A 13,164-nucleotide genomic window follows, 5' to 3' on the forward strand; every position below is an offset into this window, starting at 1 on the left:
GAAGGAGTACCTTAAACAAGGCAAGGCTACTTATAGTATTGCAAGCACTGCTTGAAGGAGAGCTGTAGTGGTTCTCAAAGAGATTCTTCCAGTCTGTTTTCTGAAATTTAAAATCCATTCTAAAACAGCCTGTGTCTGAACCACGTTGAACCTGATCAGTGAAGTCAATCAACAATGAGCAACTCCAGTTCCTGACCTCCATCGTAAGCGCAACATTGGAAATAAATGTATGTTGTGTAACGGGTACTTGAACATTGTCATCCTTCTTTTCCCCCCAGATAATTTCAGACCTCGAGTCTTGGAATGATGAGCTCTCTCAGCAGATGAATGACTTTGACACTGAAGATCTTACCATAGCAGAACAGAGGCTCCAGCATCATGCAGACAAAGCCCTGACCATGAATAACTTGACCTTTGATGTCATCCACCAAGGGCAGGATCTGCTGCAGTATGTCAATGAAGTGCAGGCATCTGGTAAGATGGCTCCTTTGTGCTATTCTGGGTAGTAGCTTTATTAGAATTATCCAGTTGTCTCTCCACGGGATGTGTGAAAATAACAGAGGTGCTGGTTAACTGTAAACTGGAGACGTGGACATATTTTTTTCTCCCTTTATACTCAAATTATTTGATAGTGTTCATGAGAATATACTATTATGGCACGTAATTTTTATCTAAGAGTTGGCAACACCTGAAGATATTTAGGTTTTAAAGAAAGGGATTCCACTCAGGAAGTCGGGAAAATTGGAGTAATTACCAAGGAGTTAATTTTATAGTTAATTGCAGCAATGCAGTCAAGCCAAAATTTTCAGCTTTCAAGTAATAAGTCTTCCTTTTTTGTTTCTTATGCCCCTTCACTTGATGTTTTTAACTGTATGCAGTCACCTAGGGTAAATCTCAGACTTCTTTTAAAAAACCAAAAGTTAATAGTGCATTTTCGAAGAGTGCAAACACCTATGCTCATTTAGGCAAATGCTCCGAGGATTAAGTTGAACTTTGAGAAGGAACTGGAAAAGTAAGCGTAAAACAGTGGAAGCGGGCTGTTTGTCTTCGGAAGACTTGGAAGTCATATATAAATAACTGGCTGATTACAGGTGTCGAGCTGCTTTGTGACAGAGATGTAGACATGGCAACTCGTGTCCAGGATCTGCTGGAGTTCCTCCACGAGAAGCAGCAGGAGCTGGACTTGGCCGCCGAGCAGCACCGCAAGCACTTGGAGCAGTGCGTGCAGCTGCGGCACCTGCAGGCTGAAGTCAAGCAGGTACGTCTGGGCTGTGCCCCCGCGGGGGGGTCGGACCCCCCGAGCTATTCCACACTTCTGGGAGAGGTCTGTTCCCATAAACAGATGGGGGAAATTACTTTCTGCTTTATAAAGGCTTGTGTTTGGAGGGGGGAGGGACTTTAAATTGAGCACCTAAGAAACTTCATTTTCTGTTAACATTAAGTGGATATTTTAATTTGCATCAACAGTCCGTATATCTATGTGGATACAAGTCTGCTATTTGAAGTGTGGAGCAATTTGAACTGATGTTAAGCCCACACTTTTATCATCATCTGTATGGTGATTAATAAAAATGTTCAGCAATAGTCCCTGCACGCTGGCCTGATACGTTTTGGTATATTGTTTGAGACATCTACAAATAACGGTAACATAATACCAGCATGATTTACTTTCCGGGAGAAGAAAAATGAAGTTTTGCTTCTCGTGGCATTAAATTGGCAAGTTTTGAGGTCCTTATCTGAGAAACACCTAAACCTTTGCCGAATTTGAGATGCTGTGGGCAAAACCACTGAAGTAGATGAAAGTTTAAAAACCAAACAAAACACTAGAAAGGTAAGAGTTTTTGATCTTGCTCACACTTGGCAGCATCACAGAAATCTACTACAAGCAGTTGTATTAGTCTGTCCCGAAACAGCTCCCACTGTGACTTGTCCTTTTTCTGTTTGTCATGAGCTCTTAAAAAAATTCATCTCCCTCACGAGACTGTGAACAAGAACTCCTGAATTGCAAAGTAATATAAAAGCAGTCCAGCTAGAGTAGGAGAGGTGAACAGGAGGTTGCCAAAGTCTTTCCAGACATCGGTTGGTTACTCTGTAGTAGGAGACCCAAAGTTTCTGTGTGGTCTTGAATTAAAGGAATGCAAGGAACTAGTAGTGTCTGCTGTCAGTGCAGTCTAGGCGTTAATCAAATACATGACCTTCTAGTTTAAGCCTTTGCATATTCTACTGAACTATCCTGTGTCTGTCTCGGCACTTGTTCATCTTCATACATGCAAATTACAAATGACTCCTTTCACGTGAGTAATGGTTGAGATAAAGTTATTGTGGATCAGGATAGTTTCTGTACTCAGTTGCATGCTGTCTTGAGGATGAAGGAAAAGAGTGCACATTTGCAAAGAAAAAAAAAAAGTAAAGAAGGAGTGTGAATGCCAGCTGAGGCAATCTCATCCCTTTGCAGTACATCAGTGGGTTAGGATGGGATGGGCTATTAAGAAAAAGAAATTGTTAATTCCCATGATACTGAAATAATATTCAGTTACAGAACAGAATATAGCACTGAGTGAAGCCGAAGCTTCAAATTTAGATTTTTAAGAAAGCACTGGAAAAAATAAGTTCGTCTTATAATAAAGCTATAGATAGTATACAGTTCTAGCCAGCTGCCTTTTCTGTATGGACTGGGATTTAGGAGAAAAAATAGGTTCTTTTTTATATTCCTAGAACACATCTCTATCAAGTGGGATTTTATGTTGAATATAATGCCGTAATAGGCATGAATTTTCAAACTTACGTGAATGTGTAGCTGACAAAGTGTTCGTGTATTACAAACTCCTTTTCCAGATTTTCATTGTACAGATTAACCTGCAACACTTCCCCAGCCTGAAGGCCTAAAAATTGAATGGAACTAAAACTGAGTGTTATATTGTCTCATAGGATTTCTTTCAATCCCCTTTGGAACGCTTTGGGGCTAGTTACTCTTAGTTTTGTAATTTCAGTTGCCTTTTCAGGAAACCACAGCTGATTTATTCTAGTTTTTATTAGGTATCAGGAAGCATGGTCTTCCTCTGTTTCCTCTGCAATGGAAAAAACTTCATAGCTCAGCCGGGCACAGCAGGTGCTTTACCTGAGAGTAAAATGACATGGTAAACCTCCTCTTCAGTCTGTTTTGTTTGTATTTTGTTGCCTGAAGCAGTGAACACACTATTTTCCAGTTCAATTACTGTTGTTTTCTCCGAGATTTATTGTTGATGAACTGGCTGTAAGCACACTTGTTATGTAGATGGGACACTGTCACCATGGCAAGGATTTTAACAAGATTTCCATTTGAATAATGGAAACTGATGTTACTGCCATTGTATTTCGCATATATATATGTAAAATATACAAACGCATAGCTTGTAGTCACGTGAAAATGTTAGACTGGAACACTGCAGGAATTTTTCCATAGGGTTAGTCTCTCAGATTACTATAATGGAGACCAGCAAACTGTCTCCTGGCTTAGTTTTTCAGTCAAGTAGTTAGTTGCAGGGAGTCTCTTCAGTACTAGGTAGTGAAACTTGGAGCTTAGTGAATTCTTAGCAAATAAGCACAGAAAGCAGATAAAAATACGCAGTGTTGCTTCTCCCTTAAATACCGTACCAGTTCTGCTTTGTGGCCATTGAAGTTCTGTAGATCAAGGCTCAGTACTAGGAGGAAGCGGAAGAGCCAGAAGACAAACAGAGGTTTAAAGAAAACCTGCGAAGAATTTGCTTGTCAACTTTATGTGTAATAGGTGCAGAAAGGGCAGAAATGGATAGAGGGTAGAGGTGCTGTCATGTCCTCCGTCGCCATTGCAGACTTACTCTTTTCTACAGGCTTGCAGGATTTATTTAGAAGAATTCAAAGGTACACTACCAGGGGAAAAGAAAAAACAACTTGTTAGCTATTTATTGTGCAGGCAGAAGTGGGAGAAACTGCATTACTAATACAGCAGTATTGCAGTCTAGAGAAGCGTAAGACAGAAGGTGAGGTGGTGATGCAAATTTGAGGGAATGAATGTTGTGTCAAGATGGCTAGACCTCAGTTGCTTCAAGCTGTTGAAGATATGTTAGAGTGTACTTTGGATGTAGACCAGGCGTGCCTTTTGTTTTGAAGGATTTGTGTTTTAATAGGTCCTTCTGGTTTCTGCCGGTGTTTTCAGTCTATGACTAGAGTCACGTCATCCTGATTCCCTTAATAATAACCTGGCACAGTAACATTAATGGTAATGTCATATGTGGATCCCTAGAAGAGAGTATTTAGTGTTAAGAGCTAATTGAGCTTTGGTACTTAATAAGTGTCGAGAGCTAACTGTGATTTGGTAGTTAATATAGTTATTACCAGTGGTTAAAGGTCTAAAATAAATTAGTAGGAAAAGGTTAGAGAAGGTATACTTAAACGGGTTATTTTCAAATCAACTGGCCATAAGGAATTCACCCTAGATACCTAGGCAACTGCCTGAAATAATGTCATAGACATTAGTGCTTATCTGCCCAAACTTCTGGAGATTGGATGAGGTTCTGGAGACCTGGAATTCAACATCTGTTTCTCAGAGGTGGGAAAGGATTAGCTAAGGGAGGATTATAGGTCAGCTAGTTTAACATAATTCCCAGGAAAAATATTTAAACAAGTAGATTATTAAACCTGAACAGTGACGGGGAGAGAAGAAAAGGCTAACGTAGATTCATTAGGCATAGCTTCCCGTTGATAAATCCTGTTTCTTCCTGACAGGTCTTCTGGGTAGAGGTGAAGAAGCAAATGACATAGATCTTCCTTCTATTAAAGCTTTTAAAATAGTTTAGTTCAATCTGTCCTGCCCTAGCTTACTATGAGAATGTCATATGAGACTACGTTCCCATGAATGATAACTTGCTGGAAAACCATACTCAGTAACAGAAGTTATTAAGAGACTTACTGGATTGGAAAAGAGATTTCAGAATTTTTTAAAAAAATCTGCAGAAGTCTGTATTTGGATACTGGTTCGTGTTTTCAGTCAGAAAATCTACATGTTAGAGTAGAGGTTATGCTTTTAAATATGAAGATAAGGGCAAAAGAAGCTGGGAAAGGGATTTGAGTTCATCAGAAGACACTGGATTACAGTTCAGAATTATCTTGAGGTATGGGAGAATTGCACTGCAAGTAGGATGTGAATTTTATTAGTGACAAATACAGAGCATGATGTACTGGCCGGAATAATCAGCTGAACAAATACAGCACGGGGTAATTACTGGCTGGGCAGCAGTTCCATAGAAAAGTTGTATAGACGACAGTGAATAACGTGAATTATGTCCAGCTTTACTCAGTATTTGAAAAATTTTGACTGAAGTCATGCTTATCAACTGGAGAGAGCTCGTAAAAGAGCAGTGAGAAAAATAAGGCAGCTAACTTCACATGGGAGAGATTGAAGAAGCTGTGGTCAACAAGAGAAGAGGAATCTAGAGGAGGGAGTTGGGTAATGTTCTTTATGGAGAGAGGAGAGAAAAAAAATAGACCTAATGTCTCCCTGTTGTGGGTAGGAGAAATTAAATGAGCCGAACTTAAAGCAAGAGAGATTTGAGTGTTAAGCATCAGAAAGAAGACTTAGGGTGATAAAAATATCTGGTGAAAGTGTGGGATTGGAGTCTTGAGTAAGGAACAAGGCACAGATCTTTTGGGAGGGGTCTTAAGGTTGCATGTTCCTGCTGTTGGTAAGGGATGCAGTAGGTGGCCCTGTGTCAAAGGCGGCACATTCTGAAAACCAAAAAACCTTTAAGCAATTAGAAGACACTCAATGGTCACATTTTTCTCAACATTAATATTCAAAATTGTTTGCTTCCTTTTTTACTAAGCTGCATGTCCTCAATTTACATCACTGACACTGGCTCTTAGGCAAATATTGCTTGTAACTTGTTCCTGTTTTCCAGGTGACAGAAATGGTATTCAGGAACACAGTCATGTTTAGAGTATAAACTGAAACCACAAGCATGTAGTAGGTGACTGAAAGATATGAGTTGTCACCGAAGTGAATTTACAGTGAATGTCATTCGCTGTGTTTATTGAATATATAATTCACTGTACATATATAATTAATAAATTAATTAGGCATCAATTCCAGTACTACATGTGACCCTAAATGGTTTTGTCCCTAGCCATGATGCTTTTCTTGCTGGTTGGCAGTGGAATTGCATATTTCACGGTCTTCTCTTTTGTTACAGGTTTTGGGCTGGATCCGAAATGGAGAGTCCATGTTAAATGCTGGGCTTATCACTGCTAGCTCTTTGCAGGAGGCAGAACAGTTACAGAGGGAGCACGAGCAGTTTCAACATGCAATAGAGGTAAAAGCACCATTTCAGTGACCATAGCCAAGAAGTCCTCTATGACAGTTCATGAGTCTCTGTAAATAGCACTTCTGGGTTCACGCTACAGTGTTTTGAGTTTAGGAAAAGTTGTTGAAATCATCTTACGGCAAAGAGATTAAAGCACTTACTGGGAAGGTGGTTTTTTTATTCTTGTCCATTGTGGAGTTGCAATTCCAGATGAACACACCTGCTCAGTACTTTTTGCATCTTTGTAAAGTGATAGCGGCTCATCGCAATTTTACTGAAAATGGTGTTTCCCTTTGTTAGAATACAATGTATAATGCTAATCATTAAAGTTAAGAATAAATGGAACAGCAAACATCAGGTTTGTGTATTCTGATATGGTCCTTTAACATTTCCATTTTTGTCTGACAGTAAGTTTCACTGAAATTCGTGTTGGTGGTGTGTCCATCCTCTTGCTGTGACTGCGAACTAAACTTATTGGACTGGTCATATCTCTGCAAAAAATAGGCAGAGATCTTAAGATTGACTGAAATGCAGTATTATTAATTTATATGCACTATCAAGGGACTTACAGTGATATTGATTATATATAGCATATGTTTTTAAAGCATTTTTGTCGAAAGAATAACCAATGTTATGATTATTTGGGGAAACCATTTTCAGAAGTACTCTGTCTTGCAGTAACTCTTTGATGTTTAATTCATGTTCATTTGCTATTCAGTGGAGTTTTATGCTTCCCCTGTTTCTTTTTTTTGTTTTCTTTTTAGAGTTTACACTATATGTACCCTCATTTTGAGAGCTTTGGTAACTCTTAAGTATAAAAAAGATGAGACTTCTAGGTGTTCATCAATTCAAGAATAAACAACTAGGAAGCTTATATTCTGTGTTTTCTGGGTCATTCTGTACTCAGATATAATAATGCTTATTATTATAGTTAGGGGTTCCAGATTTTAGGCAAGTACATGTTTACACAGAGAACTACAGTTAAAAATTTGCTTACAATGAATGGAGAGTTGTCTTTTGTATTGGCCTGCATGCCTGCATCTTCATTTGCTCACCACTGATGTGCAAAAGACTGCAGTAAAGCTGTGAGGACAGTAATAACAATCAAGCCAAAATGAGATACATTCTTTCCATCTTCTTTTGCCTCACTATGAAGGGAAAGAAAATCAACCTGAAATTCATAATTATAACAAAGTGTACTGCAACATAGATATGCCATGTGTGCCTTAATGCTAGACAGTGGCTATCGCTTACAAACTGCTAGTCATTGTTGATTTGATGGTAAATCTCTACAGGATTTATTTCCTTTGTATTTGCATAGTGAAGTCATGCAGTGACTAATATTAGACAGTTATTTTTATTTGATGGGTGTTTGTGCATGTGTATAGAAGTGTTACTGATACGGTGGAAATGTGAGCCTTTGAGGTCTTCAAGAAAATGAACTTAAGTTCTCCACTGAACTCCTGAATTTCCACCCTTTGTCAGAAAACACATCAAAGTGCCCTGCAGGTTCAGCAGAAGGCAGAGGCAATGCTGCAGGCTAATCACTATGATATGGATATGATCCGGGAGTGTGCAGAGAAGGTTGCTTCCCACTGGCAACAACTGATGCTGAAGATGGAGGACCGTCTCAAGCTTGTGAATGCCTCTGTTGCCTTCTATAAAACTTCTGAACAGGTAAAGAAATGCTACGTGATCTGTGTCTGCCTTGGTTAATTCTTCAGTGTTTTATTAAACAATGTTACCTAAAATAATGGTTGACAAGGTTTGGTTATATTTACTAACTTGATAACAACTGCAGTTATACAAAAAAATGCAAAGAGCAAATCTTCTTACCAGCTGCTTTAGAAAGAGAAACCATGTGTTGCAGCCTTTCAATATATAAAGAGGTCTTATAAGACAAAGACTTTTTACCAAGGCCTGTAGTGACAAGACAAGGGGCGATGGTTTTAAACTGGAAGGAGGTAGATTTACGTTGGGTGTAAGGAAGAAATTTTTTACAATGAGGGTGGTAGGACACTGGAAGAGGTTGCCCAGAGAAGTTGTGGACGCCCCATCTGTGGAAGTACTCCAAGTCAGGCTGGATGAGGCTTTGACCAACCTGATCTAGTGAGAGATGTTCCTGGCCACGGTGGTGGTTTGGACTATAGATGATCCTTAAAGGTCCCTTCCAACCTAAACCATTCTATGATAAACGAATAATGGACAAATTGTACTAACTGCTAAGAGATTACAGTGTAATTGGCGTGGCTATACTTGCTTCAATTAACAAACTTCAAAGAAAGTTCATTACCAAAGTGCAGTGATTATTGGCAAAGACTGACATTTTCATCTGCCTCTTCTATCTCCCCTTTAATATTCCTCAGATTCTTATTTTTAGTTCGGAAAAGTCTTGTAAAACATTTCCAAGATGAAATACACTGTGCTTAGTTGGATTTCTGTTTGTTTCAAGAGGTTTTGCTTAAACCATAAAAAAGTTAGACAGAGGTTTTAACAGAAGAACTTCAGATGGCTAATTCTGTTTTTTGTGTGGGAGTCAGAGAAAAATCAGCTTCATCCTACTTGTCCACAGAACAGTTAGAGGGAAGGTTGGCAGGGTTGCTGCTTCTGCCATCATATCTTAAACCCATCCTGAACTATGCAGTCACAGAGGCAGAGAAAGATGAGCAACTTTAGGGATAGCCTTCTGAGCAAGTCCACCTGAGCAGGCCAGTGCTTTCAAACCTACAGCCAAAGTTTGTTGCCTTCTCTTAAGTCCCAGTCAAAACATATCTTCTGAGGTATATGGTAAGGTATATGTAAGGGGTAGATTGGTCTTCTGGGTTTTTTGGGTTGAATATTGAATATTTGTCTTACTGAATTACATTCGAGTTGGATTCCTTTTTCCTGATAGGTGTGCAGCGTGCTGGAAAGCCTGGAGCAAGAATACAAGCGAGAAGAAGACTGGTGTGGGGGAGCAGACAAACTGGGTCCCAACTCTGAAACAGATCATGTTACTCCCATGATAAGCAAACACCTGGAACAGAAGGAGGCGTTCCTAAAGGTAAGGTTTGCCATTTTTTTGTGCTCTTCTCTGTCTTGGAAAGCATGCAGTCAAATGTTCAGTCATACAGTGCGAAAACGTATGTGGAAAGCAGCAATGCCCATTCAAGAGCTACAGGTATGTCCCAAACTGCAAAGATGTGTGAAGTGGCACGTTAACTGCTTGTGACAGTGATTAGGAGAATACTGCCAAGTGCATAAAATTGTAGCCAGTTTTATAAATATATTTCCTGTTCAACTTCAATAGATGTCAGGTCTCCCACTGTGACTGAAGAGGAATTGGAAATCACTGCTTTGAGCAACTGTCATTCTAAAGAATGCTTAAAGGCTGCTGCTTTGGAAGAGAAGTGACAGTCACATGGTGCTATTGCTGCCTGTGCATCAGAGCAGCTTTCAGCTGGCGGGCAGGAACACCTTCCACCAGACCAGGTTGCTCCGAGCCCCATCCAACCTGGCCTTGAGCACTGCCAGGGATGGGGCAGCCACAGCCTCTCTGGGCAACCTGGGCCAGGGCCTCACCGCCCTCACAGTGAGGAACTTCTTCCTTACACCTAATCTAAATCTACCCTCTTTCAGTTTAAAGCCATTACCCCTCATCCTATCACTACACTCCCTGTTAAAGAGTCCCTCCCCAGCTTTTCTGTAGTCCCCCTTTAGGTACTGGCAGGCTGCTACAAGGTCTCCCTGGAGCCTTCTCTTCTTCAGGCTGAACAGCCCCAACTCTCTCAGCCTGTCTTCATAGGAGAGCTGCTCCCGCCCTCTGATCATCTTGGTGGGCCTCCTCTGGACCCACTCAACAGGTCCACGTCCTTCTTATGTTGGGGGCCCCAGAGCAGAACGCAGTACTGCAGGCAGGATCTCATGAGAGCGGAGCAGAGGGGCAGAATCCCCTCCCTCGACCTGCTGGTTGCAGTTCTTTTGATGCAGCCCAGGATATGGTTGGCTTTTTGGGCTGCAACCGCACATTGCCGGGTCGTGTTGGGCTTCTCATCAACCGAAACCCTAAAGTCCTTCTCCGCAGGGCTGCTCTCAATCCACTCATTGCCCAGCCTGTGTTTGTGCTTGGGATTGCCCTGACCCCTGTGCAGGACCTCGATCTTGGCCTTGTTGAACTTCACAAGGTTTGCACGGGCCCACTTCTCAAGCCAGCTTTCTTGGGCCCCTCTTCCCTCCAGGGTTATATCCCTTGGTACCTTGCCAAGCAGATCCCCGAAAAGGCCGAAGTCTGCTCTCTTGAAGTCCCGGGTAGTGAGCTTGCTGTGCCCCTTCCTCACTGCTCTAAGGATCTTGAGCTCCACCATTTCATGGTCACTGCAGCCAAGGCTGCCCTTGAGCTTCATGTTCCCCACCAGCCCCTCCTTATTGATGAGAACAAGGTCCAGCATAGCACCTCTCCTGGTTGGCTCCTTTATCACTTGGAGAAGGAAGTTGTCATCAACGCATTCCAGGAACCTCCTGGATTGCTGATGCCCCACTGTGTTGTCCTTCCAACAGATACTGCGGTGGTTGAAGTCCCCCATGAGGACCAGGGCTTGTGAATGTGAGGCTGCTCCTATCTGTCTATAGAGAGAGGGCCTCATTTGCTCGGTCTTCCTGCTCGGGTGCCCCATAGCAGACCCTCACCATAATGTCACCTGTCCCTGCCCTCCCTTTCATCCTGACCCAGAAGCTCTCGGTTGGTTCCTCATCCATCCCCAGGCCGACCTCCGTGCAGTCCAGCTGGCCATTGACATAGGGGGTGACACCTCCCCCTTGTCTCCCCTCCCTGTCCTTCCTAAAGATCCTGTATCCTTCTATTCCAGCATTCCAGTCACAGGAGCCATCCCACCATGTCTCCATGATGCCAATAACATCATAGCCCTGCAGGCGTGCGCACGCCTCTGACTCTCGTTTATTCCCCATGCGTTTGCATAGAGGCATTTAAGTTGGGTTCCTGATGAAGGTGACTTACTGGCCGGAGTGGCCGGAATTCCTTTGTGCTGCTCTTCAGGTGCTCTCCTGCTGACCTGTGATCCCTCTCCAGGCTCTGGGCATCTATTGCTGGCACTGGCATCAAAAACATATTAGCATAGCTCTAAGTATACTGTCAAATAGATCTTTCTGCAGCTGGCATGTGAGTTACCAATCTTTGCTTTAAAACAATATGAGAAATGACTTTGTTACTGGACCAAACCATGCTGCCTCTACCTAACGTTTTACAGTAGCCTTTCATGTTCTGCTTATTAAAAATAAGGCAGCCAGCCCATATATAGTACTTGGTGTACATTAAGATGAAGGTGGCAGCTGAGCTGAGTGTTGGCAATACAGTGGCGAGGACTGAAAGCTCTCAAGGCCTTGTCTTAATACTTTAAGGGAGTGTCTTAATATTTTAGCACTTTTGGTTTCACTTCAGTGGAGTGTTTCCTTTTTGTTTAAAGTCTTGGTGCATGTTTTGGAATATCTGGGTGAGTATGTAAGCACGTGCACACTGTTTACGCAATAACTAACTTCAAGTGGCACATGGCACATACACAAAACAAACTTCTCTGAGCTCTGAGTCATGCTGAACGCTCTAGAGCGGGTAATTACTTTTCAGGATCTTCAGATAAAAAGGAATAGCATTTTGTTTGGGGGTTTTGGTTTTTTGCATTTGTTCTTTTTTCCCCTGATGGATAAGTAAGGATTAACCGCTGTTTGTTGGGAAAACTATTTCAATGATTGGGTTGGCTTACTATAGAAGGATTTAACAAGTAATGCTTTCTAAAATTGAAGAGGGTGGGAAGTGCACAAAAGGGGGGTGAGGAAGGTCCTTCATCTCTTTCTGGATGTATATTTGCATCTTCAAATAAAGTAATACTGCTGACTCTCTAGGCTTGCACGCTGGCTCGGAGGAACGCTGATGTCTTCCTGAAATACCTGCACAGGAACAGCGTAAACATGCCAGGGATGGTGACACACATCAAAGCACCTGAACAACAAGTCAAAAGTAAGGGGTTTCTTGTTCTTTTTTTCTCCAAAGAATGTGATCATCATGTGTTATGGTGTGTGTGATGGTGGGGGAGTGAAGCCTGCCCAAGTGGAAAGGGTTCTGTCAGGCTTAACAGGAAATAATTTAAGTTGCTCACCCACTTTGAAGGAGCTGCAAGTCATTAAATTCTCTTATACCCACATGAAGTTGTTTTGAATTTATTTATCTCCTGCTTACACCTAATCTTCTTTCAATTTGAGACTCAGATGTGCTGCTTTTGTTGAGAAAATAAGATAGTAAACTTCCACATGATAACGTCTGGTCTGAAGCCAAATGAGAGCTGATCACTGTAAGCTTACTCAGTGTGTTAGCATGGTGCATTCTGTGAGTTCCTTGGGAGTGCCAGCATGATACAAGATAATCCTTTGAATGATGCCCTTGGGCCCTTCATATAGTTGAATCAGTATTAAGGAACTTCATGAAGTATAGGATAACTGACATCATGTTTAAGTTAGATGTGTAGATAGGTAGTTGCTGAGGTGAGGCAGGAAAGAACTATTACATGGGGCTTGGCTTTTGCTAAGATTAATTCGGTGTAGTGCAGCTTTAAAGTGTAACATGCGCTGTGGGGAATGGAGTAGAGAGAGAAATCTGTAGGGCTTTCAGGGACAGAAGTACAGCAATTAATCAGGTATGTATAACTGATGGGTGAGGTAGACAGAAAAGAGATCAGAGATTAAAAAATAAATATTGCATTTTACTAATTTATTTGCCAGTCATATTGTGCTCAACGTGTTGTGAATCTGTGACTGAACGCTTGGGCCATGCTACAGACTCAAAACCGGAGAAGTCTGATTG

At 41.6% G+C, this 13,164-nt stretch overlaps 1 protein-coding gene across 4 annotated transcripts in view; it reads left to right on the top strand.

Annotated features, from left to right (window-relative positions):
• Positions 1-13,164, top strand: part of TRIO (trio Rho guanine nucleotide exchange factor) — a 255,442-nt gene that overhangs the window by 138,132 nt on the left and 104,146 nt on the right. For all 4 annotated transcript variants that reach the window (XM_049823888.1, XM_049823887.1, XM_049823885.1 and 1 more), the window contains exons 14-19: positions 279-474; positions 1,092-1,258; positions 6,207-6,326; positions 7,803-7,994; positions 9,211-9,360; positions 12,210-12,324. In XM_049823888.1, the coding sequence (XP_049679845.1) occupies positions 279-474; positions 1,092-1,258; positions 6,207-6,326; positions 7,803-7,994; positions 9,211-9,360; positions 12,210-12,324 (940 nt within the window). The remainder of the gene's footprint in view (positions 1-278; positions 475-1,091; positions 1,259-6,206; positions 6,327-7,802; positions 7,995-9,210; positions 9,361-12,209; positions 12,325-13,164) is intronic.

The sequence above is a fragment of the Accipiter gentilis genome, chromosome 20 (assembly GCF_929443795.1).
Source record: "Accipiter gentilis chromosome 20, bAccGen1.1, whole genome shotgun sequence".
Classification (NCBI taxonomy): Eukaryota; Metazoa; Chordata; class Aves; order Accipitriformes; family Accipitridae; genus Astur; species Astur gentilis.